Genomic DNA, 27,860 nt, shown 5'->3' with positions numbered 1-27,860 from the left:
GGAAAAGGGGATGAGAGGGGAGGGGGGTGACAGGAGGGAGGGCTGACTGGCGAACAGGGCAACCAGAATATATGCCATCTTGGAGTGGGGGGGAGGGTAGAAATGGGGAGAAAATTTGTAATTCAAACTGTTGTGAAAATCAATGCTGAAAACCAAATATGTTTAAATAAATAAATTTAAATTAAAAAAAATAAATTACACAGAATATTTAAAAAAAAAGAAAAAAGAAAAAAAAGGATGTTGTATTATACTAAAAGTTTGTATTAAAAATGAGAGCATATCAGTCTTTGTTATACTTTTCAAGAGACTTGTGATCTAATTCTTGTGGCCATTGCCCTTTACCAAATAGATCAAAAACTATATGTGCCTTCTTATCCTGTGTAAGTCTTCTCCATGTCAAATAGTCCCCAAGAGGGTCACCCAGCACATTAGGGACCTCCTTTTAAATCTGTTGGATACCAGCCAAGTACATGGGCCATCCATTTATTGTTCCTCACTCTTCTTGTAGGACTGGTCCATCTCCTTTTCCAGCTGTACAATTCCACAGATACTTTTTACACCATTTCTCCTTAATTCTTCATCGGTACCATTCTGCAGTTTGCCATACACTCACCATGTATCTCTAAATTACTCTTTAGGTGACCTACAGTTTTGATCCCTTAGAGATTGTAATATTCCAGGAAGCAGCAACTAGTTATCAGAGTGGACATAGCACTAGGCCTGGAATCAGGAAGACCTGAGTTCAAATCCAGCCTCAAACCTTTACTACTCATGTGATTCTAGGCAAGTCATTTAACTTGCGTCATCCTCAGTTCCCTCATCTGTAAAACGGAGGTAATAATAGCGCCTCCCTCCCAGTGTTATTATGAGGATCAAATGAGATAATCATTTTAAAGTGCTTGGCACATAGTGAATGTTATATAAACATTAGCTATTAATAATAATAATAATATATAAAAAGCTTTGCAAACTTTAAAGCACTATTTAAATGCTAGCTATCAATTGTTATTTGTTGCCATATAGCATCATCAAAAAAATAATAACTATTATTAAAAAAGTGGGTAGAAGCATAAAGTAACTAAAAGAACTAAACAATTTTCCAAATTCCATCTGACCCACCTTTTTCTTATTCCATTCTAGACCCAATTCACTGTCCAGCTACAATAACTGACCAAGATTTACTCTATGCACTAACAGTCCAGCTTTATGGGTTGTCTGTCCAACTGCATATCATAGTCCAGATGGGCTCTTGATTTTTTTATGCTGTGGATCCCTTTGACAATCTGGGGAGGCATATGGACCCTTCTCAAAATAAAATTTTAAAAGCACAAAACAAAATACATAGGATTACAAAGGAAACCAATTACATTGAAATATAATTATCAAAGTTTTTTTTAAACAAGTTCACAGACCACAGGCTAAGAACACCTAGAAACAAGAGACATTATTCATATACTTGTTTTTTCCTCTATGAATAGTTAGGCCAAACTCTTTTGAGTGCTTATGAATCTCATTTAGGAAGTTTGCATTATTCCAGGACTCTTTGCTATTAGTACAATGTTAGCCAAAAAAACTACCTTTTATACAGAACTCTTCAAAATATTTAGACTTCAGCAAGAATATACATCCCTATTTTATGCTTCAGTTAATAATGAAGGTTTTTATTTCCTTTGTTACATCTACCAAGGAATCATGTATGATTTTAACGTATACCTTGGAGGCCTCTGTTAAAGAAGCCTTCATGGTAGCATTTTGCACTAAGGAATCAAAGGTTTTTTTATGATCAATAGACAATAAACACAACAAAATCTTTATGTTCTCTGCACCATATAGGCATCTGTATGACCATAGAAAATGTAATCTACTATACAATATTGTTTACAAAAGTCTACCTTCTCCCTTCTTATAGCTTCATCAAGAAAATCCTCAGTATATTTGTAGATTATTTTCATAAAGATTTAACAGAAAAGTAAAAGTAGATATATTGGTCAGTCTTTACTAATATTTTTATGGATTTTCAGTTGCCATAAAAAGAAAGCCCAAAGGACCTAGAAGCCACCTTAGCCAGCAAACCCTTGATCTCCTTACCAAGTATGGTGAGCAAGAGCAATAGCAATTTAGAATGCAAAGTCATTTGTGAAATTTTACAAAGCAGTATAGCGAAAAATTATGGACATTATCTGCTTATAAAACAGTGAGTAGCTATTGATAATAATCAGGTTTAAAGAAAGCTTCAGGTAGTCATCCCAAAATAAAGGATGAGACTGGAAAGACAACAAGCAAATGAAAAATGGAAACGATCATAGACTCCTAAAGTACAACTTTCTCACCATAAAGGTTTGAGGAACCACTCTAGTGGGAATCTAATATCACAGTCCTCGATATGGTACACAAAGAAGAAGAAATTCTATTTTTAGAAAGTGGGAAAATAGCAGAACTAGCCCAAGTAGACACAAAAGAGATCAGTATAGCTTTGCAGGCATTGAGGAAAGTAACTGGAAAAGGGTGAGATACCTAAGGTGTGGGGAAAAAATCTCAGCATTTATTTTTACCCAAAATTTAGTGACTGAAAAAATAGAAATAACCTCTAACCTATGTGCTTATTTTCCCATCTCTACCAAATTTTTATGAGAATCTACACAAACAGTAAGAGCATCTTCCTCTGATGAAAACATGAAAAGGAAATACACACTTTTGCAAGCAATATTCTATAACAGACTGCACTTTTACATTCATAAAATTAACTAAAAAGTGTCCAGAATGCAAGATCCTACTGTGCTTATGTTAATTGGCTACACTCCCCCTCAAAAATCATTTGATTTAATAAAACGAAATTGCCTCTTAAATGCTCTTCCTCAACAGTGCATCGTATATATGTGGATATATTATACATCTAAGTATATATTGTTAAAATTATATAAGATTTCTTGAGAGCTTTCAGATAGCTATTTTAATTAATAGCCCTATAACTGTTAGTTAAGCGAGGCATAAAAGAGGTAAAAAAAAGTGTTACCAAAGGTGTTTGCCATGATCATTAGGATGTCCAGTACTTGAGCCACATTCTCTTGTTCACAGATGATATTGTTAATCAGATATTGCTGAGCCTCCTAAATAAGATCCATGATCACTTAAGAGTTTAGTCTGGTTGTCCATACAGGAAAAAACGAGTAGATGAAGAATGCCTACTATTCTTTCTGTAATAGGTAATTGGATGGATAATCCATAAAGTGGGTGCATATGAGTGCATATAACTTTGGACAGACATTGCCATTATATAATGACGTGATCCCATAATTGAATAGGTGGAAAAAGGTAGACTAGATTGCATTTGGGAAAATGCACAGTGCTTTTAATAAACTCAAGCTTTTCTCTGAAACAAATGTCCATCTTTCCAATATCATCATATTTCTGGTTAGACAACATTGTTGTGAAATCACAGATTTCCACAATCTCTAAAGAATTAATGTTACTAGTTACCCAAAAAAGATAATGGAGAGTGTTTGGTGAAGAGGCTACAACATTTTACAGATGAGAAATTGCACAGAAGTGCCATCAAAAATGTTGTAAGGGAAATGAATGATGAGAGAGAGAAAAAAAGAGAGGTAGATCATGTAGTAAGCATGAGGGGTAACTAATTGACAGTTTGAATACTTTATCAGTGTCTGTGCATTGACAATAGATTCAGAAGTTCCTCCCCCTAGCATATTTGGTGGACCCCTGTAGAGGATTTATTTGAGGAAGTGGACAAGAATTTCACAGAACTAGCAGACATAGTTGTATATTTTAGCTTCACTATGGAAAGCAGTACCCACAACAGATGAGCTCATTGGTCCACTGAAGTACGGCTCATAATCTACCGTTTTTCTAGGTAAGATTTTACAAATTAGTTTTTGTTCTAATACAGTGTTGCCCTTGGCTTCCATATTTATCTTCTTGTCAGAAGGTATTTGCTTGCAAGGAAATTTCTAGGCTAGTTGAGGCTCTTTGTTATGGTTATTGATTTACATTAGTTAAAGTTTTATATAGGAAATGGTTACAAGCTGTGTCAATAGCTCTTCTTTTATCCATTTCCCATTTTTGACATCTCTAGCTGGTTTAAATAAATAATCTTAAGAGTGCCTAAGTCACATGTCAGATCTTCTTCTCATTCTTAGTTTTCTTCTACTTTGACATTGTATAGTGTGTCACAAAATTCCTAAAGCGGTATTAAGCTTTAATAGCTTTTAATAGCTTAAAACTGCCCTAAGATTTGGGGGGCACCTTAGATTTGAGCTTTGCTTTGTCAGATTATACCATCTTCTCTGAGCAACTGAACTTTACCTTCCTCCTTATTTCATACCTACCTAAAAAGAGGATCTCCCTTGATACCACAATGACCTGGGGTATAAGATTTGTATATTAGACCTTGGGCTGCTAAAATAAAAATCATAGTGCCCAATCAAATAGAAAACTAATTAAATTTCTGTTCTTTTCCCTGTAATTGTTAAGGTACTGCTTCTATTGAGTCAAATGGGAATCAGATAGATTCAGTGAATAACAATTTTGCTCTGGACAAAATTGAAGCAGGTGTGGTCTTCCCACCTTCTTTATACCCTCCTTGTACCCACAAATACAACCCCCAATAACCTTCCTCTGAATCGATGCTTTATCCCCAAACTCTTATCCAGTATTTTATATCTGCTGATTCCTAATAAAAGACTTGATTATAACTACAATGTTGTTTAGGATCACGATAAAGACTAGGCCTGTGATTTTATTAATAGAGTAAATCATGGATGAGAAAATGCTCTCGGCCAATGTAGGTTAGCAGCTTACCTACAATTTATAATCTTAGAGAGCTGCCCACAGCACTAAAGGGTTAAGTGACTTGCCCAGGGTCACACAGCCAGGATGTGTCAGAGTCAGGACTTGAACCCAGGTTTTCCTGAGCCAGCTCTCTCATTGCTTAAAATGTTTAATTCTTATTAGGGAATCCACATTCTCATATGAAGCTACTCTTGAAGACCAGAAGCCTTCAAAACACAAAAGCAATAAAGCACAATAGCTAAATAACGCCCCCCTCATCTAGACTGCCACCTACTGATGAGTAGGTGTATCCTTGTTAACTCATCTTCCTGCCTATATTCATGACTCGAGTGTGTAATACATGGTAATACAGGGAGGATAGATAGTCTAGGACATTGGGGCAAGCGTGTAAATAGTATTGGATTCTTTATCCCCTCAGTAATATGTATGATAGAAATATGTGATTTAGGAACAGAGGGATCTGTACAAAAGTATCATATTTAATATGACCAGAAATTACTTTGGAAAAATTAATTAACTAAAACATTCAGTTGGTTTAATTCATAGGACAGCCTTTAATAGTTAAGCATGTATTAATATTATCTTGTTTTCATTTTTGGATATAGGTTATTCAGAGAATATTCTACACAGTGAACAGATCCTGGACTGGCAAAATCACTTTGACAGAACTAAGAAAAAGCAACTTTTTGCAAGTATGTCAATGACTTATTTTCAGATTTAAAGAGCACTTCATATAACAGCATACTTTCTTGGAAGATTTTTATTTAATGGAAGGTTTGTTTTGACGTTCAACCCTCTAGGCCTGTCTAAGGGAAAATGCATCAAAATCTTTTTTGAGAAAGGATAAAGTCCATATTGTTACTAGGGCATTTTAACAAAGGGACCATAGGTTTAGTGTAATGCCCACTTGTGGTCTGTCAGTGAATGGCCTTGCTTATTGTCTGTAAGTGTTGATAACTACCTGAAAATCAAAAACATAAGGGAATTGTTTGTATTACGTTATAAAGTAAAGTGGGATGTATTATCGTAAATAAATGTGCTAAATTAAGCTTAGGCTATAATACAAACATAGCTTAACATAATTTTGTTCATTTCTGCATCTGTAACAGATACAGCACATCATAATCAGAAGTCTATAGTACACCCACATATATATCTTTGTTTACACAATGAAAAGTCAACATCATTTGAATTAATTGAATACTCACAAATTACATTGCTATTTTACTAAATGTTATGAAATCCAAAGATAAGAAGGGACAATGGGAGGTACTAATTGAGAAAAGAAGAAACCGTTACATCAAGGATCCTATTAATAATTGAACTAAGAAAAATACATTTATAAGTAAAATATATGTACAAAAGTTAAGAAACATGCCTTTGGTATATACAGCTGACCTTGGACTAAGGATGATTATACTCTCCTTTGCCTTAAGGAAGGTGTTTTGAAGGATATGCTTTGATAGAACTATAGCCTCATCAATGTTGAAAATTCCTCAAACAATGCAGATCATAATCTATCCATACTTGATGTTGTGTGCCTCTTGTCCATAATTTCCCATAAAACTTCTAACATGGTAGGGGCCTTTCCTATAGATTTCTTAAAATTATAGCACCACAATTACATGGTATACAAAAGTTGTCCTTTACTTATCTCCAGTTTAGCAGTGTGTGACCAGCCTACCTCTTTTCTAGCCAGAAACATCTCTGATAGTATCCTTTATAATAATTCTCTGGCATAGTTCTTTGTTGATGATAAGTTGCATCTTACACACAGTCCGTTGTATGCCTCTCTATTATCTTTTTGGTGACTGTAGTATTACATGATTCACCACCCATATTGCATCACCGAAAATATATTGATGCGAAAAAGGCTGAGCCTGTGATTCAGGGAAAATTTTAGGGTCATTGAAAACACTGCTCTCTTTTTCCTATTGTATTCCTAGTCCATTATCTAGCTTCAGTATTTATACAAAATGCTACCTCTGTGATCTGTCCATTCAAATATGTAGAGTAGTGAAAACTGTATCCATTCTCATTCACTTGTTATTTCCTGTGCAGAAGGTTAGGCTGAGCTCTTTTGAGTGATTACGGATCACATTTAGCTGTTTCTAGATTTAATAAAATCATCTCAATGTCATTTGCAAGTAGAAGCATCTGGAGGACCTGATCCTCTACAGTGAGTTCCTCTTTATTGAATACTCTGCCCTCTACGTCCTTCTTAACAGTTTCTTACTCTTTTGGTGAACATAAACCTCCCAATTTTATTGCCATAATTATTACTTGATATTAATAATTGGAGGATCATCTGGAGTGTTTTTAAGGATTAGACTTGAAAGGACAACAGATGGACAAAAATAGAAAAGATGTGTCAAAAATTTTATAACAAACTATTCTTCATCAGTGACAGTAGAGCCACCAAATCAGCATCCACACAGCATTTGTCTTCAACCTAACCTAATCCTGGATCTTCAACTATGTTTTCTTACTATTCTGAATAATGTCTTTACAGTGTAGACAGGCCAGTCTCAGAATCATAAAATCTCTTACATAGGAGGGACCTCAGAAGCCATCAATCCAACAAGTACTTGAAAGAATCTCACTGACATTCAGCATTAGATTAAAACTTTTGTTTAAAGAAGATTATTGTGCAATAGGAAATAACAAAAGTAAGGAATTCAGAGAAATATAGAAAGATCTAGGGAGAGGTTTCTGGGAATATGGCAGAGTAGGTCAGAAAATTCCAAACTCTCCAGATTTCCCCCCGACAAACGAGATAAAATAATGCCTCAGGACAAACATAGAGCAGTTGGGGCAGAACAGTGGGCCTCCTGGGACAATTGCAAAAGATCTGAAGAAAAATCCCAGGACCAAGGTTCAGTCTCTATGAAGAGTATACATCTCCAGGCTGAAACAGCAAGCTGCAAGTGCTGGGGCTTAACTGGGTTGGGAGGTAGCCTCAGCCATAGCCCCAGCCCCAGCCACAGGAACTTTCACTTCCCAGACAGTATCAAGATTCAGGCATCCAAGCTGTGGAGGATTGAGGGAACTTCTGCTAATAAGGAATTCCAGAGCCAGCTGTGCTGCTGTGCTCCCTGGGCAAGAAGGAACCAGCACGCACCCAGTGAGTGCAGAAGCATTGGGGCAGGAAGCTGCTGGCTGTGGGCACTTACAGGAGGGTGGAGTTCTTGGTTTCATTTCTAAGCCAGAGGGGAGAACTGAAGGAGGACCTGAGGCCAGAGGCAGTGTTCACCATCCGCCAGGACCAGAGGTGATTACAAAAAATAAGCTGCTATAATATTTTTTTTAAAAAAATGAGCAAAGGAGAAAGAATCCAACCATAGAAAGTCACTATGGGAACAGAGAAGACTGGGGTTCATCTTCAGAGGAGGATACTGAAGCAAAAAAGCCTATCCTACCCCAGAGAGTAACATCAAATGGTCATCTACCCAAAAAAGAACTCATAGAAGAACTTTAAAAAGACTTTAAAAATTAAATGAGAGAGATTATGGAAATTTTTTTTAAATATAAGAACAATCCAAGAAAAACAAGAAAATTATGAAAAGAAAGTCAACCAATTAGAAAAGGAGATCCAGAATCTTAAGGAAGAAAATGACTCCTTGAAAATTAGAATTGGGCAAGGGGAAGCCAATAAAGTTATAAGAGACCAAGAAATAATAAAACAAAATATAAAAAATGAAAAAATAGAAGAGAATGTGAAACATAAGAAAAATACCTGATCTGGAGAACCGATCAAGAAGAGAAAACATAAGAATAATTGGACTGCCTGAAAGCTACAATCAAAAAAAGAATCTTGATACAATAATACAAGAAATAATTAAAGAAAATTATCCTGAAGTGTTAGAACAAGAGGGTAAAGTAGAAATAGAAAAACTCCACCAATCACAACCTGAAAGAGATTCTATGAGGAAAACCTACAGGAATATAATGGTCAAATTCCAAAACCCCCAGCTCAAGGATAAAATATTATGCGCAACAAGAAAAAAGCAATTTAAATATGGCAGTGCCACAATTAGAATCACACAAGACCTAACAGCAGCGACACTAAAAAAAACACAGGTCTTGGACCACTATATGACAAAGAACCAAAAAACTGGGTTTGCGGCTGAAAGTATCATACCCAGCAAAGTTAAGTATAATCCTGAATGGGAAAAAAAAAAATGGACACTTAATGGTCAGACTTTCAGGATTTTGTTTACAAAAAAAACCCTGAACTTAACAGAAGATCTAATATATAAGATCCAAGAGAAATGTAAGGTACATTTCAAAGACTAATTACAAGGGACTAAATAAAGACACTGCCTTTTATATGAGGAAATGTAAAACATACGTCTAAAATTGTTATTAGTAATTGGGTAGTTCATAAGAAAGATTGGGGTAGACCTGAGTATGATATGATTTTTAAAAGTAAAACCATTTAGGAACAGGTAAAAAGGAATTATTTTATAAAAATGAGGTGAAAGAGGAAGAACTGACACAGAGGAATTAGATGGGGGAGGAGGACTGGTAGTTCTGGAACCATACTTTCACGGGGAATGGGTTTAAGAAGAAACAATACAGATATCTAGAAGGGTATAAAAGTCTTCCACATTCAGAAAGAAAGGAAAGGCTTAAGGGGAGAGGATAAGGGAGGGATTTTTAGAGGGGAAGGTGAGGTGATAGGATGAGGCAGGGTAATAGAAGAGTGTTTAGATCTATGGGAATGTGAGGACAAGGGCGGGATCCTTGGAGGAGAAGTAGGTGAAATAATAGGAGGGCAAGGTAGTGGGCAAAAGTAAAGTAGAGTCAGGAGAGATAAGAAATAAGAGATAGACACAAACATAAAATAAAGATCAGGAGTAGAATGTATTAGGGGGGAAAAAGGGGTAGTAATCATCTCAGACAAAGTTAAAGCTAAAATAGATTTAATCATAAGAGAAAACTGGAGAAAGTACACTATAAGTCGGCTATATTAATCAATATTATTTAAGACTATTTAAAATAGCTAGACGGTATGAGGATAGAATATTGCTGTAGTATAGGAAATGACAAATTGGTAGACTTAGGAAAATATGGAAAGACTCAGACTTTTGAAGGAAGAGGTTATTCACCCCAGAGAAACAGGACAAATCAAGTATAGCACAGTCTTACATAGATGCATATGAATGTATATGTCTATATATAAGTATGATTATAGATATCTAAGTATATGTAAGTGTACATGTATATATGAATGTATATATCTTTGTGTGTGTATATATATAAATACATGTGTATGTTTGCATGTGTGTATATGTATGTATGCACATATGTGTGTATAAATATATCCATGCTTAATTGTACCTTTTTGGGAGCAGGTGGGGGAGTTGAGGGGGCTGGTGGAAAGGGGTGAAAAACAACAGAGTAAAAAGTGCACAGCAGAGAATAAAAGAAAACTTACAAGGAAGCAAAGAAAAGATGGACAGCTCTGAACACAATGTGTAGTATTTAATATTATATGGGCTTTCTTGAAATGGAAATTTATTGCTATATATTTTCAGTCCTCTCTTATGTTCTGCTGTGCACATGACAATGCTTTTTTCTTTTCTTATTTTGTATTTAAGTTTATAATATGTTTTTCTTATTGTGTATTTAAGTTTTGTATTTAAATTTAAAATAAATTAATTTTTAAAAAAGATCTGTATGAACTGGTAATGGAGTAAAGTAAGGAGAACCAACGGAACAATATATACAATAACTAAAACAATGCAAATGGAGGGGTGGAGCCAAGATGGCAGCTGGAAAACAGAGACTAGCATGAGCTCCCCTCCAAGTCCCTCCAAAAACCTGTTAAAAAATGGCTCTGAACCAATTCTAGAACTGCAGAACCCACAAAAATAGCAGAGGGAAGCAGGGCTCCAGACCAGGACATCCTGGATGGTTGCTGGGTGAGGTCTATCGCGCACAGAGCTGGGAGCGGAGCGGAGCAGAGCCCAGCACGGGCGGCAGCAGAACCAACCAGACCGGGAGCCGGGTGGAGCGGGCCCTAGCATCCTGAATCAGTGAGCTGTGGCAGTTACCAGACTTCTCAACCCATAAACACCAAAGACAACAGAGAAGGTTAATGGGAAAAGCTGCTGGGGACAGAGTGAAAGAAGAAGTTCGTGGTTCAGCCACCGCCCCGGGGGCAGCAGAGGTGGGGCAGCTACAGAACTACAGCTGTAGTTGCTTCTGGCCCCAGGCCCACCTGGTGGGAGGAATTAAGTGGCGGATCAGAGCAGCAGCGCAGAGCCTGCTGAAGATCTGAGTCCAGTCCAGGTTGGGGATTTTTGGGGAAGGAAGAGTGCTGGTGTGGCAGAGCTGGCTGTAATAGCTCTGAAAACAACAGCACATCCCCTCAAGCTTGGAGCATAGTACTCTTTACAAGCAGTCATACCCCGACAAAAAACTCAAGGGTCAAGTAAGATGGCTGGGAACATGGCCAGGCAGCAAAAACACACCCAGATTCAGTCTCAGACTTTGGAATCTTTCTTTGGTGACAAAGAAGACAAAAACATACAGCCAGAAGAAGTCAACAAAGTCAAAGACTCTACATCAAAAGCCTCCAAGAAAAACACGAACTGGTTTCAGGCCATAGAAGAGCTCAAAAAGGATTTGGAAAAGCAAGTTAGAGAAGTAGAGGAAAAATTGGGAAGAGAAATGAGAATGATGCAAGAAAGCCATGAAAAACAAGTCAATGACTTGCTAAAGGAGACCCAAGAAAATGCTGAAGAAAACAATACCTTAAAAAATAGACTAACTCAAATGGCAAAAGAGCTCCAAAAAGCCAATGAGGAGAAGAAGGCCTTGAAAGACAGAATTAGCCAAATGGAAAAGGAGGTCCAAAAGACCACTGAAGAAAATACTACCTTAAAAATTAGACTGGAGCAAGTGGAAGCTAGTGACTTGATGAGAAATCAAGATATAAAACAAAACCAAAGGAATGAAAAAGTGGAAGACAATGTCAAATATCTCATTAGAAAAAACCACGGACCTGGAAAATAGATCCAGGAGAGATAATTTAAAAATTATTGGACTACCTGAAAGCCATGATCAAAAAAAGAGCCTAGATATCATCTTTCAAGAAATTATCAAGGAGAACTGCCCTGATATTCTAGAGCCACAGGGCAAAATAGAAATTGAAAGACTCCACTGATCACCTTCTCAAATAGATCTCAAAAAGAAATCTCCTAGGAATATTGTTGCCAAATTTCAGAGCTCCCAGGTCAAGGAGAAAATATTGCAAGCAGCCAGAAAGAAACAATTTGAGTATTGTGGAAACACAATCAGAATAATCCAAGATCTAGCAGCTTCTACATTAAGAGATCGAAGGGCTTGGAATATGATATTCCGGAGGTCAGTGGAGCTAGGATTAAAACCTAGAATCACCTACCCAGCAAAACAGTATCATTCTCCAAGGCAAAATATGGATTTTCAATAAAATAGAGGACTTTCAAGCTTTCTCAGTGAAAAGACCAGAGCTGAATAGAAAATTTGACTTTCAAACACAAGAATCAAGAGAAGCATGAAAAGGTAAACAAGAAAAAGATATCATAAGGGACTTACTAAAGTTGAACTGTTTTGTTTACATTCCTACATGGAAAGATGATGTGTATGATTCATGAGACCTCAGTATTAGAGTAGCTGAAGGGAACATGCACATATGTGTGTGTGTGTGTGTGTGTGTGTGTGTGTGTATGTGTGTGTATATATATATAGAGAGAGAGGGGGGGGGGCCACAGGGTGAGTTGAATATGAAGGGATGATATCTAAAAGAAATAAAATCAAATTAAGGGATGAGAGAGGAATATATTGAGAGAGGGAGAAAGGGAGAGATAGAATGGGGTAAATTATCTCGCACAAAAGTGGCAAGAAAAAGCAGTTCTGTAGGAAGGGAAGAGAAGGCAGGTGAGGGGGAATGAATGAATCTTGCTCTCATCAGATTTGACCTGAGGAGGGAATACCATACACACCCAATTGGGCATCTTACCCCACAGGAAAGAAGGAGGAAGAAGATAAAAAAGGGGTGATGATAGAAGAGAGGGCAGATGGGGGAGGAGGTAATCAAAAACAAACACTTTCAAAAAGGGACAGGGTCAAGGGAGAAAATTCAATAAAGGCAGATAGGTTAGGAAGGAGCAAAACATAGCTAGTCTTCATAAAATGAGTATTGTGGAAGGGTTTTACATAATGATACGCATGTGGCCTATGTTGAATTGCTTGACTTCTTAGGGAGGGTGGGTGGGAAGGGAAGAGGGGAGAGAATTTGGAACTCTAAGTATTAAAAACAGATGTTCAAAAACAACAACAAAAAAAAGTTTTTGCATGCAACTAGAAAATAAGATACACAGGCAATGGGGCATAGAAATTTATCTTGCCCTACAAGAAAGGAAGGGAAAAGGGGATGGGAGGGGAGTGGGGTGACAGAAGGGAGGGCTGACTGGGGAATGGGGCAACCAAAATATACACCATCTTGGAGTGGGGGGGAGGGTAGAAATGGGGAGAAAATTTGTAATTCAAACTCTTGTGAAAATCACTGCTGAAAACTAAATATATTAAATAAATTAAATTTAAATTTAAAACAATACAAATGAAAAGCTCACTTAACTTTAGTTGAACTCTGCATAAAATTCTGTACCTTGAGTCCATCATCTCTCAGGAGGTATATAGCATGCTTCATCTTCATCCTCTGGAATTGCCAAATATTTCAGGAAGGAAAAAACTCAAAGACCTTAAACATAACAAGATAAATCAACAAGAAAGTCATTAACAACAGAAGGAAATATGACCTTCAGGTCTAGTAAATTAATGTAGGCATCTATGAATAAATACTGTAAAACAAAGGAAAATGATCCAACACTTGATGAAACTGAGGATCCTATGGAATGAGGAGAGAGCACAGAACCACAGTATACTGTTGCTGAGTGGATCAAAAGAGAAATGAGAATTATGAGAGCAGAATTTATGACCTGTACAGCAAAAAAATAGTGGGCAAAATAGAAAAACTGGAATCTGAGATGGCGAGTCTCAACAAAGACTCAAAAGAGAACAATAGATTGGGAATGCAAATGCACAGACTTGAAGGACAACCTGGAAGAGGAGAATCAAAAACATCCTTTTTCATACTCTGTGAATAAGAGACTTCACTACTGGGCTTATTCCCCATGGAAGCCATGGATAAGAAGAAAGTCCCCATATACAACAAAATATTTATAGCAGTGCTTTTTGTGATAGCTAAGAATTGGAAACAAAGTAGATGTCCGTCAACTGGGTAATGGCTAAACAAAGCATGGTACATGAATGTAATGAAATATTACTGTGTTGTAAGAAATGATGCACAGTAACAGCAACATTGTGCAATGACTAATTTTGATAGACTTGGCTCTTCTCAGCAATGCAAGCATGTTAGACAACTCCAGAAGATTCATGGTGGAAAATGCTATCCACAGCTAGAGAAAGAACTGTGGAGTCTGAATGCAGATCAAAGCAGACTATTTGTTCTCTTCTTTTTTCCTTCTTTCTCGTGGTTGGAGGTTGGTTCTAATCCTTCTTTACAACATAACTATTGTGAAAATATGTTTAATATGAATGTATATATAGAACCTATATTAGATTGCACACCCTCTTGGGGAGGAGAATGGGGGAAGGGAGAGGGAGAAAATTTAGAACTTAAAATCCTATGGAAGTGAATGTTGAAAACTAAAAATAAATAAAGAAAAATAAAAAAAGAAATTATGTATAAAAAAAGAAAAGAAAGAAAAGAGAAGTAGGGAAATATGTATATGAACTGCTTCAGAGTGAAATAAGCAGAGACAAAGAAAACAATATACATAGTAATTACAACAATGTAAATGAAAAGACAACTATACACACACACCAATTTTGATAATGGCAAGGTCCACCCCCTTCCTCCTCATTCTACTTTACTCCTTTTACCCTTTCTTTTCTTTCCTCCTTTAAAGCCATCAGAAGAGAACAATCCAACCTTGGGTCTTCTCTTTTTCTTATTTAGCTTCTCAAATGCACTTTGAAGAACATTTGTTTCTTCTCCCTTTATTAGAATGTTAGTATTATATCATCATATAATTCCTTTCATTTGCTCAAATAAATTTACATTTCTAGGTTTCTCTGGTCTCTCATGTTTGTATTTCAGAGTTCCTATTGAACTCTGATATTTTCATCAGAAATGCTTACAAAATGGGTGTATGGTGCATGGCCAGAGTACCTCACATGACATCTCCACATGGAGAACACCAGGAAGAAGATGGCATCTCTCCATGTGGAAGAAGCTAGGGAGCTACTTCTGGGAGACTCATGAAAACACATAAGGGAAATATCTTGGAGGGACAGACTGTGGAACATGCGTGAACATTCAGTAACTGATTGTAATCGGCTACCATTGTGATAAAGAGGAGGCTCTTTGACTATGGAGCCATTCCAAAAAAGGCATGTCATTTTTTTCTATCTTTCATATTTTTTCTATATAGAGTACTTACATAGTCCTTATGGAAAATCCATTTTTTCTTGGAGTCTCTGTTTCTCATTGTTGTGGAGTTATTCTCTCCTTCTAAGTTGAACTTTTAGGTATCTCTGGATCTACAATAATTTTTTTATAGTTGCCAATGTCTTTTTTAGTTTACTTATCTCTCCCAACCTTAGTTCTTAAAGTGAAACTTTGTGCCAGGACAAGACTCCACCCTGTCTGGAGAGAGATGGTTAACTCTTGACATGAGTCGTCACCTGAGTTCTGCTGAGCCCTACTTTCCAGGGTTATACTCCCTTGTATCTCTGAGGTTCAGAGTGCTTGATTTTCGGGGCCCTCTATGGTAATTCCACACAAGGTGCTAGGACCTTTGGAGCCCCTGGGCTGGAAGTGACCTAATCCCAGCACTGAAGTACAGTACTAGCTATTGCTGTTGTTGGTGGCTTCCAATGTCCAAGGTATCAGTTTCTGACTTCCCACTGAGTCTTTCTCATAGGAGACTTCCATTCATAAGTTCCCTCCAGATACAGAGCGTTGAGGTCTCCAGGCAGTCGCTAGGTTGCTTCTCTTGAGACTGCTGTCTGATTTGCCTGGGATGGCACTGACTTCTCTATCAAGCCTCTTTTCCATTGCCATTGGGTTTCTGACTGATTTTTTTGTGCAGTTCTGTCATGAATGAAGTTACTTACTGTATTTCTTGATGATTATTCAGTCTGGTACTATTTTTAGGTTTCTGGGGGAGAAGATATCGTGATACCTGGACTTCCTGCCTCCATTCAGACAGCCATCTTCCCTGATCCATCTGTGACATGATGTTATAATTTGTCAAATTCAATTCAGGATGCATTTATTAAGCACCTGCTGTGAGCCAGGTCCTATGCTAGGTGTTGCTGCGACAAAGACAAAAAATGAAACAGCCCCAGTTTTCAAGGACCTTCTATTCTCCAGGGTGGAAACAATGTGTACATAGATAAGTAAATACAAAATGTATGCAAAGAAAATAAAAGCTAATCAGAGGGAGGGCACTAACAACTGAGAGATCTAATCACGGAATTTGAGAGTTGGGAGGAACAACAGCAGCTATCTAGTCTAGACTTAAACAAAAGGAATTCCCGTTCTAATATCTGGCAAATGGTTATCTAGCCTTTACTTGCAGACCCCCAACAAAGAGAAACCTGCTACCTCTTGATGTAGCCTCTTGTATTTTTTAACATCCCTGATTGTTAAGAAGCTTTTCCTGATATCAAATCTAAATTTGCCTTCTTGCAACTTTCACCCATTACTCCCGGCCCTGCCCTCTAGGGACAAGCAGAACAACTCTGATCCTTCTGACACATAGTCTTTCAGATAATTAAAGACAGCTATTATGTGCCTCCTGAGTCACCTCTTCTCCAGGCTAAACATACCCTGTTCCATCAGTCCTCATTTGGCATAAAATCAAGGCCCTTCATCACCCTGGTTGTCCTCCCATGGACACTCTCCAGCTTATCAATGTCCTTCTTAAGCCATCATTTTCAAAACCAAACACAATACCCCAGATGAGGCTTGATCAAGGCAGAATACAGTTCCCTATTCCTAGAAGCTGTACCCCTCCTAATGCAGCCCAAGGTTATGTGAGCCTTATTAGCTGTTATACTGTATGGTTCAGTTCTGTTACTTATAATCCATTAAAGTTCCCCAGAGCCATATTCATACTTCTCTGACAAAGACCCCATCTCATCCCCTAAAAAGGTCACAGTTTCCCTAATATAGAAACCAGCCAAACCAAACACCCTAGGTCTCTCTAAGAAGAATTGGACACCTTTCCCATCTAACAAATGGAAGTCCTCTCTCTCTCTCTCTCTCTCGCACTCACTCTCTCTCTCTCTCTTTCTCACACACACACGCATGCACACACATACACACACACCTTATGGAGTTATGATCATCTCAAAATGCAGGGTCATGCAATTCTTGTCCATGTGTACTATCTCCCTACATAGATTCTCCAGAAAGCACCAAAGTATGTCCTGATTTATCATTGGAATCAATCCTATGAGTTCCTGCACTTCAGATAGGCACTGCTCAGGTTTAGGGAGTGCACACACTTTTCTAAGGAAGGGCAGCAGCATTGTAGCGGGGGTTGAGGGAGTGGGGAGCAAGAACCGAAAAAGTTTCCAAAGAAAAAGCATCAAGGTCCCAATCACAAAGCAAATGTCATCCCAGTCTGTACTTTGCAGGTCCATCCAGGTCTTGTCCTGTTTGCTCTGAAAATATGTATCATCCATCTGAGGTGACTGCTCATTTTGGTGACTACTGTATATGTCCAGACCTAGAGATGGGGCAAGGCAAGGCCAGCTAGGTGGCACAGTAGATAGAGTGCCAAGCCTGGAATCAGGAAGACTGATCTTCCTGAGTTCAAATCTGGCCCCAGAGACTAGCTGTGTAATGCTAGGCAAGTCACTTAACCCTGTTTGCCTCAGTTTTCTCATCTGTAAAATAAGCTGGAGAAGGAAATGGCAAATCACTCTAGTATCTTTGCAAAGAAAACCCCAAATGGGGTCACGAAGAGCCAGAAACAACTGAACAGGAGTGAACCAGTGAGCAAAGCTGTCCCTTCTCCCATCTGTCCTTCACACTCTGGTCTGAATGTATTCCTTTCATTGTGTCATTCTTCTACTCAAGAAATTGTCTTGTCTACATTGGTGATGCAGAATCAGAAAATATTGGGCATAATGTTCCCTTCCCTCTCACATAATGACTTCATTTGACATATAAAGACTCCCGTAGGCTCTAAAAAGTGGTATCGCAATGAAAGGGGTGTGTTTTGGATCCTGAGCATGATCCTCTCTTTTAGATTATAACTTGCTGAGAACAAGATCTGTGTCATTTTTCACTTTTGTATCCTCTGGACCTAAAAAAAAGTCCTTAGCACATAGTAAATGCTTATATACAACCAGTGCAAAATCTATTAAATTAGCTATTTTCTCAATCTTCTCCATAAAGATATCAAATTAAATCAAATTATAATAGCACCTACCTCACAGGGTTATTGTGAGGATCAAACAAAGAGAATGTATGTACAACCTTTTGCAAACCTTAAAACACTATGTAGATGTGAATTATTATGAAGTCACTATAATAAAAAAACTGTCATAAAGTCTTCAGACTTTTCCTATATTGACTAAAGCTTCTATTTCATGATTTTACAATAAATTTCTCCTTCTATTCATATAATTTCAGACATTAGCCCTTTTGGAAGAAGAAGAAGACATAAATCAAATCACAGATTATTTCTCCTATGAACACTTCTATGTCATTTACTGTAAATTCTGGGAACTAGACAGTGATCATGATCTCTACATCAACCAAACTGATCTATCTAGGTATAATGACCAGGGTAAGTTGTTTTACTAATCTTACCTGTATTGATCATATTTTAGTACATACCTTAGTGCCAAAATAGGCACAGGATTATTGGTTCTAAAGATGAAGACTGTGGTTAATAAAATCTGACACATTCCATTGGTTGGAACATCCATTTCTTCATGTAAAAATCTAATGAATTGGCTATTTTAGAATAGAAACTGTTGAAGTTTAAAAAGGTAAGATTATTTTGTTAATAGTTTAATTTTTTATTTAATATTTTAGTTTTCAACGTTGATTTCCACAAGATTTTGAGTTACAAATTTTCTCCCCATTTCTACCCTCCCCCCCATTCCACGATGGCATATATTCTGATTGCCTGATTCCCCAGTCAGCCTTCCCTTCTGTCACCCCACTCCCCACCCCCATCCCCTTACTTTCTTGTAGGGCAGGACAGATTTCTATGCCCCATTGCGTAAATATCTTGTTTCCTAGCTGCATGCAAAAAAAAACTGTTTTTTTTAAGCATCTGCTTTTAAAACTTTGAGTTCCAAATTCTCTCCCCTCTTCCCTTCCCACCCACCCTCCCTAGGAAGGCAAGCAATTCACCATAGATCACACATGTATCGATATGTAAAACACTTCCACAATAATTATGTTGTGAAAAGCTAACTATATTTCCTTCCATCCTATCCTGTCCCCCTTTATTCGATTTTCTCCTTTGACCCTGTCCCTTTTCAAATGTGTTTGCTTTTGATTACCCCCTCCCCCTATCTGTCCTCCCTTCTATCACCCCCCCCTTTTGTATCCCCTTCCCCTTACTTTCCTGTGGAGTAAGATACCTAATTGAGTGTATGTGTAATTCCCTCCTCAAGTTGAATCCAATGAGAGTAAGATTCACTCATTCCCTTTCACCTGCCCCCTCTTCCCTTCCAATGAACTGCTTTTTCTTGGCACTTTAATGTGAGATAATTTACCCCATTCTGTCTCTCCCTTCCTCCCTCTTTCAATATATTCCTCTCTTATCCCTTAAATTTATTCCATTTTTTTAGATATCATCCCTTCATATTCAACTTACCCTGTGCCCTCTGTCTATACATATATATATGTATGTATGTATGTATGTATGTATATTCCCTTCAACTCCCCTAATACTGAGAAAGGTCTCATGAATTACACACATCATCTTTCCATGTAGGAATGTAAACAAAACAGTTCAACTTTAGTAAGTCCCTTATGAATTCTCTTTCTTGTTTACCTTTTCATGCTTCTCTTCATTCTTGTATTTGAAAGTCAAATTTTCTATTCAGCTCTGATCTGTTCATTGAGAAAGCTTGAAAGTCCTCTATTTTATTGAAAATCCATACTCGGTTTTGCTGGGTAGGTGATTCTTGGTTTTAATCCTAGCCCCTTTGACCTCCGGAATATTCTGTTCCAAGCCCTTTGATCCTTAAATGTAGAAGCTGCTAGATCTTGTATTATCCTGATTGTGTTTCCACAATATTCAAACTGTTTCTTTCTGGCTGCTTGCAGTATTTTCTCCTTGACCTGGGAACTCTGGAATTTGGCTACAGTATTCCTAGGAGTTTTCTTTTGGGGATCTTTTTTAAGAGGTGATCAGTGGATTCTTTCCATTTCTATTTTACCCTCTGTTCCTAGAATATCAGGACTGTTTTCCTAGATAATTTCTTGAGATATGTTGTCTAGACTCTTTTTTTGATCATGGCTTTCAGATAGTCCAATAATTTTTAAATTATCTCTCCTGGATCTATTCTCCAGTGGTTTTTCCAATGAGATATTTCACCTTGTCTTCCATTTTTTCATTTCTTTGGTTGTTTTATAATATCTTGATTTCTCATAAAGTCACCAGCTTCCACTTGCTCCAGTCTAATTTTTAAGGTGGTATTTTCTTCAGTGGTCTTTTGGACCTCCTTTTCCATTTGGCCAATTCCGCCTTTCAAGGCATTCTCCTCTTCATTGGCTATTTGGAGCTCTTTTGACATTTGGGTTAGTCTATTCTTTAAGGTGTTATTTTCTTCAGTTATTTTTTGGGGTCTTCTTTAGCCAGTCATTGACTGGTTTTTCATGGTTTTCTTGCATCACTGTCATTTCTATTCCCAGTTTTTCCTCTACTTCTCTTACTTGCTTTTCCAAATCCTTTTTGAGCTCTTCCATGGCCTTAGACCAATTCATATTTTTCTTGGGGGCTTTTGATGTAGGCTCTTTGACTTTGTTGACTTCTTCTGGCTGTACATTTTGGTCTTCTTTGTCACCAAAAAAGGAATCTAGAGTTTGACTTTGAGTCTGAGTTCGTTTTCACTGCCTGTTCATGTTCCCAGCCAACTACTTGACCCTTGAGCTTTTTGTCAGGGTATGATTGCTTGTAGAGTAGAGAGTACTTTGTCCCAAGCTTTAGGGTCCAAGCACTGCTGTTTTCAGAGCTGCTTCTACTCCACTGTCACCCCAGGCTCTGTCACAGCAGCACTCCTCCTCCCCCAAGAACCGCCAACCAGGACCGCAATCCAGATCCAAGCAGGGCTAAGCAAGAGAATCTGCCTTTGTGCCCACAGAGGGCTCCTTGCGCTCCTGCTCTGATCCGCTGCCAGATTCCTCCCACCGTGTGAGCCAGGGACTCAGGAAGCAGCTGATGCTGGAGCTCTGAAAGCAGCCTCAGGAGCTTCCTGCTGCTGCAACCACCACCACCACCACCCCCAGGACTGGTGGCCAGACCGCTCTGAGCTCTATCCCGCAGTTTCCCACTAACCTGCTCTTTGGTGTTTGTGGGTTGAGAAGTCTGGTAACTGCCACAGCTCACTGATTCATGGCCCCAGGGCCTCTTCTGGCTGGCTGACTCCCAGTCTGGTCTGTCCTGGTGCAGCCCACGCTGGGCTGCGCTCCACTCCCTGCACTGTGTGATAGACCCTTCCTGGTGACCATCCTGGCTCTCCTGGGCTGGAGACCTGTTGCCCTCTGTTATTTCATGGGTTCATTTGTTCAGAGCCATTTTTTACAGGTGTTTGGAGAGATTTGGGGGAGAGCTTAAGCAAGTCCCGCTTTCCAGCCGCCATCTTGGCTCCGCCCCCGCCTTGAATTTAATAGTTTATTTTTAATGTGCTGATTTTATTGGGGTTTTTTCATCGCTATCACTTGACAATAATGCTCCTTCCATGGAACCCCACCTTGTAACAGGGAAACATTTAGGAAACAAACGTACCTGTCATACATATCTAATAGCACGTGCAGCATTCTCCATCTGCACTCTGCCTCCTCTTTAATGAGGGAATTATGCTTCATCAAACCTCTAGACCTGGTTGTTGTGTTATCCTGAATTCTAGTGTCTTTTAATGTTCTTTAAAATGTTTTGTTGATGCTTTTCAAAAATATCATCGTTGCTCCTGGTGTCCTCCCATCCCCCCATAGAAACCTCCACTGTTACAAAAAAAAAAGTATAATTAAGCAAAATAATCCAAAACATTGGCCATGTCCAACAACACATGCTTCTTTCCCTACCTAGAATTTACTACTTCTCTACCAAGGAGAGAGATGTTCCCATCTGATTGATCATTGCACTGAACAGAGTTCTGATCTTTTTAGTGCGTGGTGTTTTTTACTTCCCCTCATCGTGCATATTATTCTCTTAGTTTTGCTTTCTTTGTTCTGTATTAGTTCATACATGTTTCTCCAAGGCTCTCTGAATTCCTCATGTTTGTCATTTCCTATGTCACAGTAATAAGTCATTACACATACCATAGTTTGTTAAGCTACTCCATAATTCATGGCATCTACTTTGTTTATAGTTTTTTTTTCATTCCTGCTTATATGAATATTATGGTAGATATGGGAATTTCCTCCTTTGTTTTTGACCTCCTCAGAGTATATGACCAACAGAGAATGATGTTAAATCAAAGAGTAACATTTTAGTCACTTTTTCAATGTGATTCCAAATTGTTTTCCAGAATGGTATGACCAGTTTACATTCTACCAACTGCCCTAGTGTGTCTGTCTTCCCACAGTTACTCTAAAATTGACTACGTATGTCTTTTATTATCTTTGCTAATCTGATGGGTTATAGTGAAACTTCAGTTTTCATTTGCATTCACCTTATTCGTGATCTGCAGCATTCTTTTATGTTTGTTGCCAGTTTGCATTTCTTCTTTTAGAAATTGTTTACAATTTACACAGTAACAGCAATACTGTGAAGATAATCAACTGTGAAAGACTTAGTAATTGATCACTATGGTGATCCATCACAATTCCAAACGACTTATAATGAAAAATGCTATCCACATCCAGAGAGAGAACCTATGCACTCAGGATATAGATTTAAGCATATTTTTTCTTCTTTCTTTCTTTTTCTCATTTTGGGGTTTGGGGGATTTTTTCATTGTTTTTGTTTAGTTTTGTTTTCCAGAACAGTGTAGAAATTAATTTTGCGTATCTTCATGTTTGTAATGGGCTTTATCTTGCCTTGTTAATAGATGGCAGAGGCAATAGGGAGGGGAGAAATCTGGAAATGAAAAGAAAAGAAAAAATGAAAATTGTTCACAGCCATCAAACACTTATCTATTGAAAGAAAAGCATTTGGTCTTGGGTCAATTCCTTTTATAGTTTAGATTTTTTTTTCCCTTGATGGTTTCTCTTCTTATTCTAGTTATACTGATTGTATGTGCACAAAAACTATTTATTTTTTGTATTTATTTTATCTTTTACAATTCCCCTCAAGTTCTTACTTAGTTAAAAGTTCTACCTCTAACCATAGATCTGTCGAAGGTGCAGAGACCTTATTCCATCTCCTCTCATTTTTGATGATATCTTTTATCTAATTGGAGCTTATTATGGCATCATAGTGTAAATTTATGTCATAAATGTGTTTTCTGCCAAACTACTTTGAAGTCTTCCCAACAGTTCTACCCCTAATAGTGTATGTATTTTAGTTTACAAAACACTGAACCATACTCTATTGAACTGTTTCTCATTGGGAACAAAGTGAATACAAACTTAATTAGACTCTTCTGTCTAACTGACTGCAGAACATGCTTCACATTTCATCCAGTTAATATTGGTATCTTGTCAAACAAAGTTATAAAGCCATAGTCATGAAAACTAGTTCACACTGAAGTATGAACTTGCAGATCATTGGAACAAACTAGTTAAGCAAGAAACAAAAGCAATCAACAAAAGCCCAATTTTTGACAGATTACATTGAGTATAAATTTCTAGGAAACAGGACAAGAACTACTGTATAAACTTAAAAACAATTGAGCAGAAATTTTGTTTAGGCCACCAGCTTAAACCTTATACCAGTGCAAAACGTTTCCATATTAGCACAGTGCAAAAGAAAATGCAGACCAAAAAAAAAAACAAAACCAAGACTAATAAAGTAAAAATGTATATACTTCAATCTGCATTCTGATGCCGTCAGTTCTTTCTCTGAAGGTGGATAGCATTTTCCATCATAAGTCCTTCAGAATTGTCTTGGATCATTGTATTGCTGAGAATAGCTAAGTCATTCACAAGTGATTATCATAAAATATTGCTGTTACTATGTACAAAGTTCTCCTGGTTTTGCTTATTTCACTTTGCGTCAGTTCATATAAGTGTTCTCAAGTTTTTCTGAAAGCATCCTGCTTGTCATTTCTTATAGCACAGTAGTGTTTCATCACATTTACCACCACTTCTTCAGTCATTCCCTAATTGATGTATATCCCCTCAAAAAGAGCTGCTAAAAATATTTTTGTATATATGGGTCCTTTTCCTTTTAAAAAATTTCTTTGGGATACGGACAAAGTAGTGCTATTGCTGGGTCAAAGAGTGAGAACAGTTTTATAGCCCTTTGGGCATAGTTCCAAATTGCTCTCCAGAATGGTTGGATCAGTTCACAACTCCACCAGGTACATTAGTATTCCTGTTTTTCCACATCTCTAACATTTGTCATTTTCCTTTTCTGTCATATTAGCCAATCTGACAAGTATGAGATGGTACTTCAGAGTTGTTTTAATTAACATTTCATTAATCAATAGTGATTTAGACCATTTTTATATGACTATAGATTGCTTTCATGTCTTCTTCTGAAAACTGCCTGTTCGTATACTTTGCCCATCTATCAACTGGGGAATGACTCATATTCTTATAAATTTGGCTACGTTCTCTACATATTTGAGAAATGAGGCCTTTATCAGAGAAATTTGTCATAAAGATTTTTTTCCTAGTTTCATGCTTCCCTTCTAATCTTGGTTGCATTGGGTTTTTTTTAATTTGATATAATCAAAATTATCCATTTTATATCCTGTAATGACCTCTATCTCTTTTGGTCATAAATTCTTCCCTTATCCATCCCTTAATAAATAGGATCTTAAGAAATAATTTAATCCCTAATATTTTGTGATAGTTACATCTAAATTATATATCCATTTTGACCTTATCTCAGTATATGGTATGACATGTTGGTCTGTAGCTTGTATTGTACCCTTTTTTTTCAGTTGTATCCAACTCTTTGTGACCCCATTTGGGCTTTTCTTGGCAGAGATGCTGAAGTGGTTTGCCATTTCCTTCTCCAGCTCATTTGACAGATGAGGAAACTGAGGCAAGCAGGGTTAAGTGACTTGCCCAGGGTCACACAGCTAGTAAATGTTTGAGGCCAGATTTGAATTCAAGAAGATGAGTCTTCTTAACTCCAGGGAAATTGGTCTATGATTTTCTTTCTAGTTATCAGCACCATTTGTGTTGTAAAAGGATTTTGGTAGGACTTCTTTGCCTATTTTTCCAAATAGTTTATATGGTATTAGAATTTTTCTTTAAATGTTTGGTAGAATTCACTTGTGAATCCATCTGGTCCTGGGGATTTTTTCTTGTGGAGATCACTAATGACTTGTTCAATTTCTTTTTCTAAGACAAGGTTATTCAAGTATTCTGTTTCTTCTTCTGTTAATGTGAGCAGTTTTATATTTTTGTAGATATTCATCCATTTCACTTATTTTGTCAGATTTCTTGGTGTACAACTTGGCAAAATTGTTCCTAATACTTGCTTTAATTTCACCTTCATTGGTGGTGAATTCACCCTTTTTATTTTTGATACAATTTCTTTTTCTTCCTTTTTTTTCTAACGAAATAACTAATGGTATTGTTTGGTTTGTTTGTTTTTTTTTTTTTTGTAAGACCAGTGCTTAGTTTTATTTATTAGCTCAGTGGTTTTCTTACTTTAAATTTTATTAATCAGTTCCTTGATTTTCAGGATTCTCAATTTGGTATATAATTGGGGATTTTTAACTTGTTCTTTTTCTAATTTTTTTTAGTTGAATGCTCAACTCATTAATCTGATCTTTCTCTACTTTATTGATGTAAGCTAATAGAGATCTAAATTTTCCCCTAAGTACTGCTCTGGCTACATCCCATAAATTTGGGTATGTTGTCTTATTGTTGTCATTCTCTTTAATGAAATTATTGTTTGTATGATTTATTCTTTGACCCACTCATTCTTTAGGGTTAGATTATTTTGTTTCCAATTTTTGGTTTATGTTTCCATAGCCCTTCATTGAATATAATTTTTATTTCATTATGATCTGAAAATGATGCAGTTAATATTTCTGCTTTTCTGCATTTGGTTGTAAGGTTTTTATGTCATACTACACTGTCAGGTTTTGTGAATGTGCCATGTACAGCTGAGAAAAAGGTATACTTCTTTCTATTTCTATATAGTGTTTTCCAGAATTCTCTCATATCTAACTTTTCTAAAATTTTATTCATCTCCTTAACTTCTTATTTATTTTGTGGTTAGATTTACCTAGTTCTGAGAGAGGAAAGTTGAGGTCCCCCACTAGTATAGTTTTGTTGTCTATTTCCTCCTATAACTCATTTAATTTTTCCTTTGAGAAATTGGATGTTTTGCCATTTGGTGAAAAATGTTTAGTATTGATATTATTTCATTGTCTGTGGTACCTTTTAGCAAAATATAATCTCCCTGCTTATCTCTTTTAATTTAGTCTGTTTTTGCTGTTGCTTCGTCCGAGATCATGATTGCTATACCTACTCTTTTTACCTTAGCTGAAGCATAATGGATTCTGCTCTAGCTCCTCACTTTTACTCTGTTTGTGTCTCTCTGTTTCAAGTGTGTTTCTTGTATACAACATATTGTTGGATTCTAGTTTTTGATCCATTCTGCTGTTTGCTTCCATTTTATGGGTGAGTTCGTCCTATTCACATTCACAGTTAGGATTATTAACTGTGTATTCCCCTCCATCCTATTTTTTCCCTGTTTCTCCTCTCACTTTTTACTGTGTCCCCCCGTCAAAGGTCTGTTTTCCCTCTGCCCATTTCCTTCCTTAATCCACCCTCCCTTCTATCAGTCCTCCTTCTCTTCCTCTACCCCCCTCCAACTGCCCTGTAGTATAAGACAGATTTCTATACCCAATCGAGTGTGTATGTTATTCCCTGTTTGAGCCAATTCTATGAAAGTAAGGTTCAAGCATTGCCTGCCATCACCACTACCCATCTTCCCCTTCATTATAAAAGCTCTTCCTCTTACACCTCTTTAATGTGAAATAATTTCCTCCCTCCCTTCCTCTTCCTCTCCCTTCCTTCTTCTACCAGTACATCCCTCTTTCTTACCCTTTAATTTTATTTTTTAAATCATCCCATCATAGTCTTCTCACACTTGTGCCCTTTGTCCTATGAATACTTCTTCTAACTGCCCTAATAATGATAAAGTTCTTAGGTGTTACAGTTATCGTCTTCCCATATAGGAATGTAAACAGTTTAAGCTCCCTTATTATTTCTCTTTCATGTTCATCTTTTTATGCTTCTCTTGAGTCTTGTATTTCAAAGTCAAGTTATCTGTTCAACTCTGGTCTTTTCATCAGGAATGCTTAAAAGTTCTCTATTTCATTAAATATCCCTTTTTCCCCCTGAAAGATTGTACTTAGTTTTGCAAAATTCTTGGTTGTAGTCCTAGCTCCTTTGCCTTCTGGAATAACATATTCCAAACTCTCTGATCCTTTCAAGTGGAAGCTGCTAAATCTTGTGTGATCCTGTGGCTCCACAGTATTTGAATTGTTTCTTTCTGGCTGTTTGCAGTATTTTCCCCTTGACCTGGGAATCCTGGAATTTGGCTATAATATTCCTGAGAGTTTTCATTTGGGGATCTCTTTCAGGAGGTGATCAGTGGATTCTTTCAGTTTCTATTTTACCTTCTGGTTCTCGGATATTAAGGCAG

General features: G+C 37.3%; 1 protein-coding gene across 2 annotated transcripts in view; it reads left to right on the top strand.

Annotated features, from left to right (window-relative positions):
* The window catches only part of PPP2R3A (protein phosphatase 2 regulatory subunit B''alpha), a 229,347-nt gene that overhangs the window by 161,688 nt on the left and 39,799 nt on the right, over positions 1-27,860 (top strand). For both annotated transcript variants that reach the window (XM_036745773.1, XM_036745774.1), the window contains 2 exons: positions 5,412-5,498; positions 18,530-18,686. In XM_036745773.1, the coding sequence (XP_036601668.1) occupies positions 5,412-5,498; positions 18,530-18,686 (244 nt within the window). The remainder of the gene's footprint in view (positions 1-5,411; positions 5,499-18,529; positions 18,687-27,860) is intronic.

The sequence above is a fragment of the Trichosurus vulpecula genome, chromosome 2, assembly GCF_011100635.1.
Source record: "Trichosurus vulpecula isolate mTriVul1 chromosome 2, mTriVul1.pri, whole genome shotgun sequence".
Classification (NCBI taxonomy): Eukaryota; Metazoa; Chordata; class Mammalia; order Diprotodontia; family Phalangeridae; genus Trichosurus; species Trichosurus vulpecula.
The sequence above is the reverse complement of the archived record's forward strand: the minus strand, read 5'-3'. Positions and strand labels throughout refer to the sequence as shown.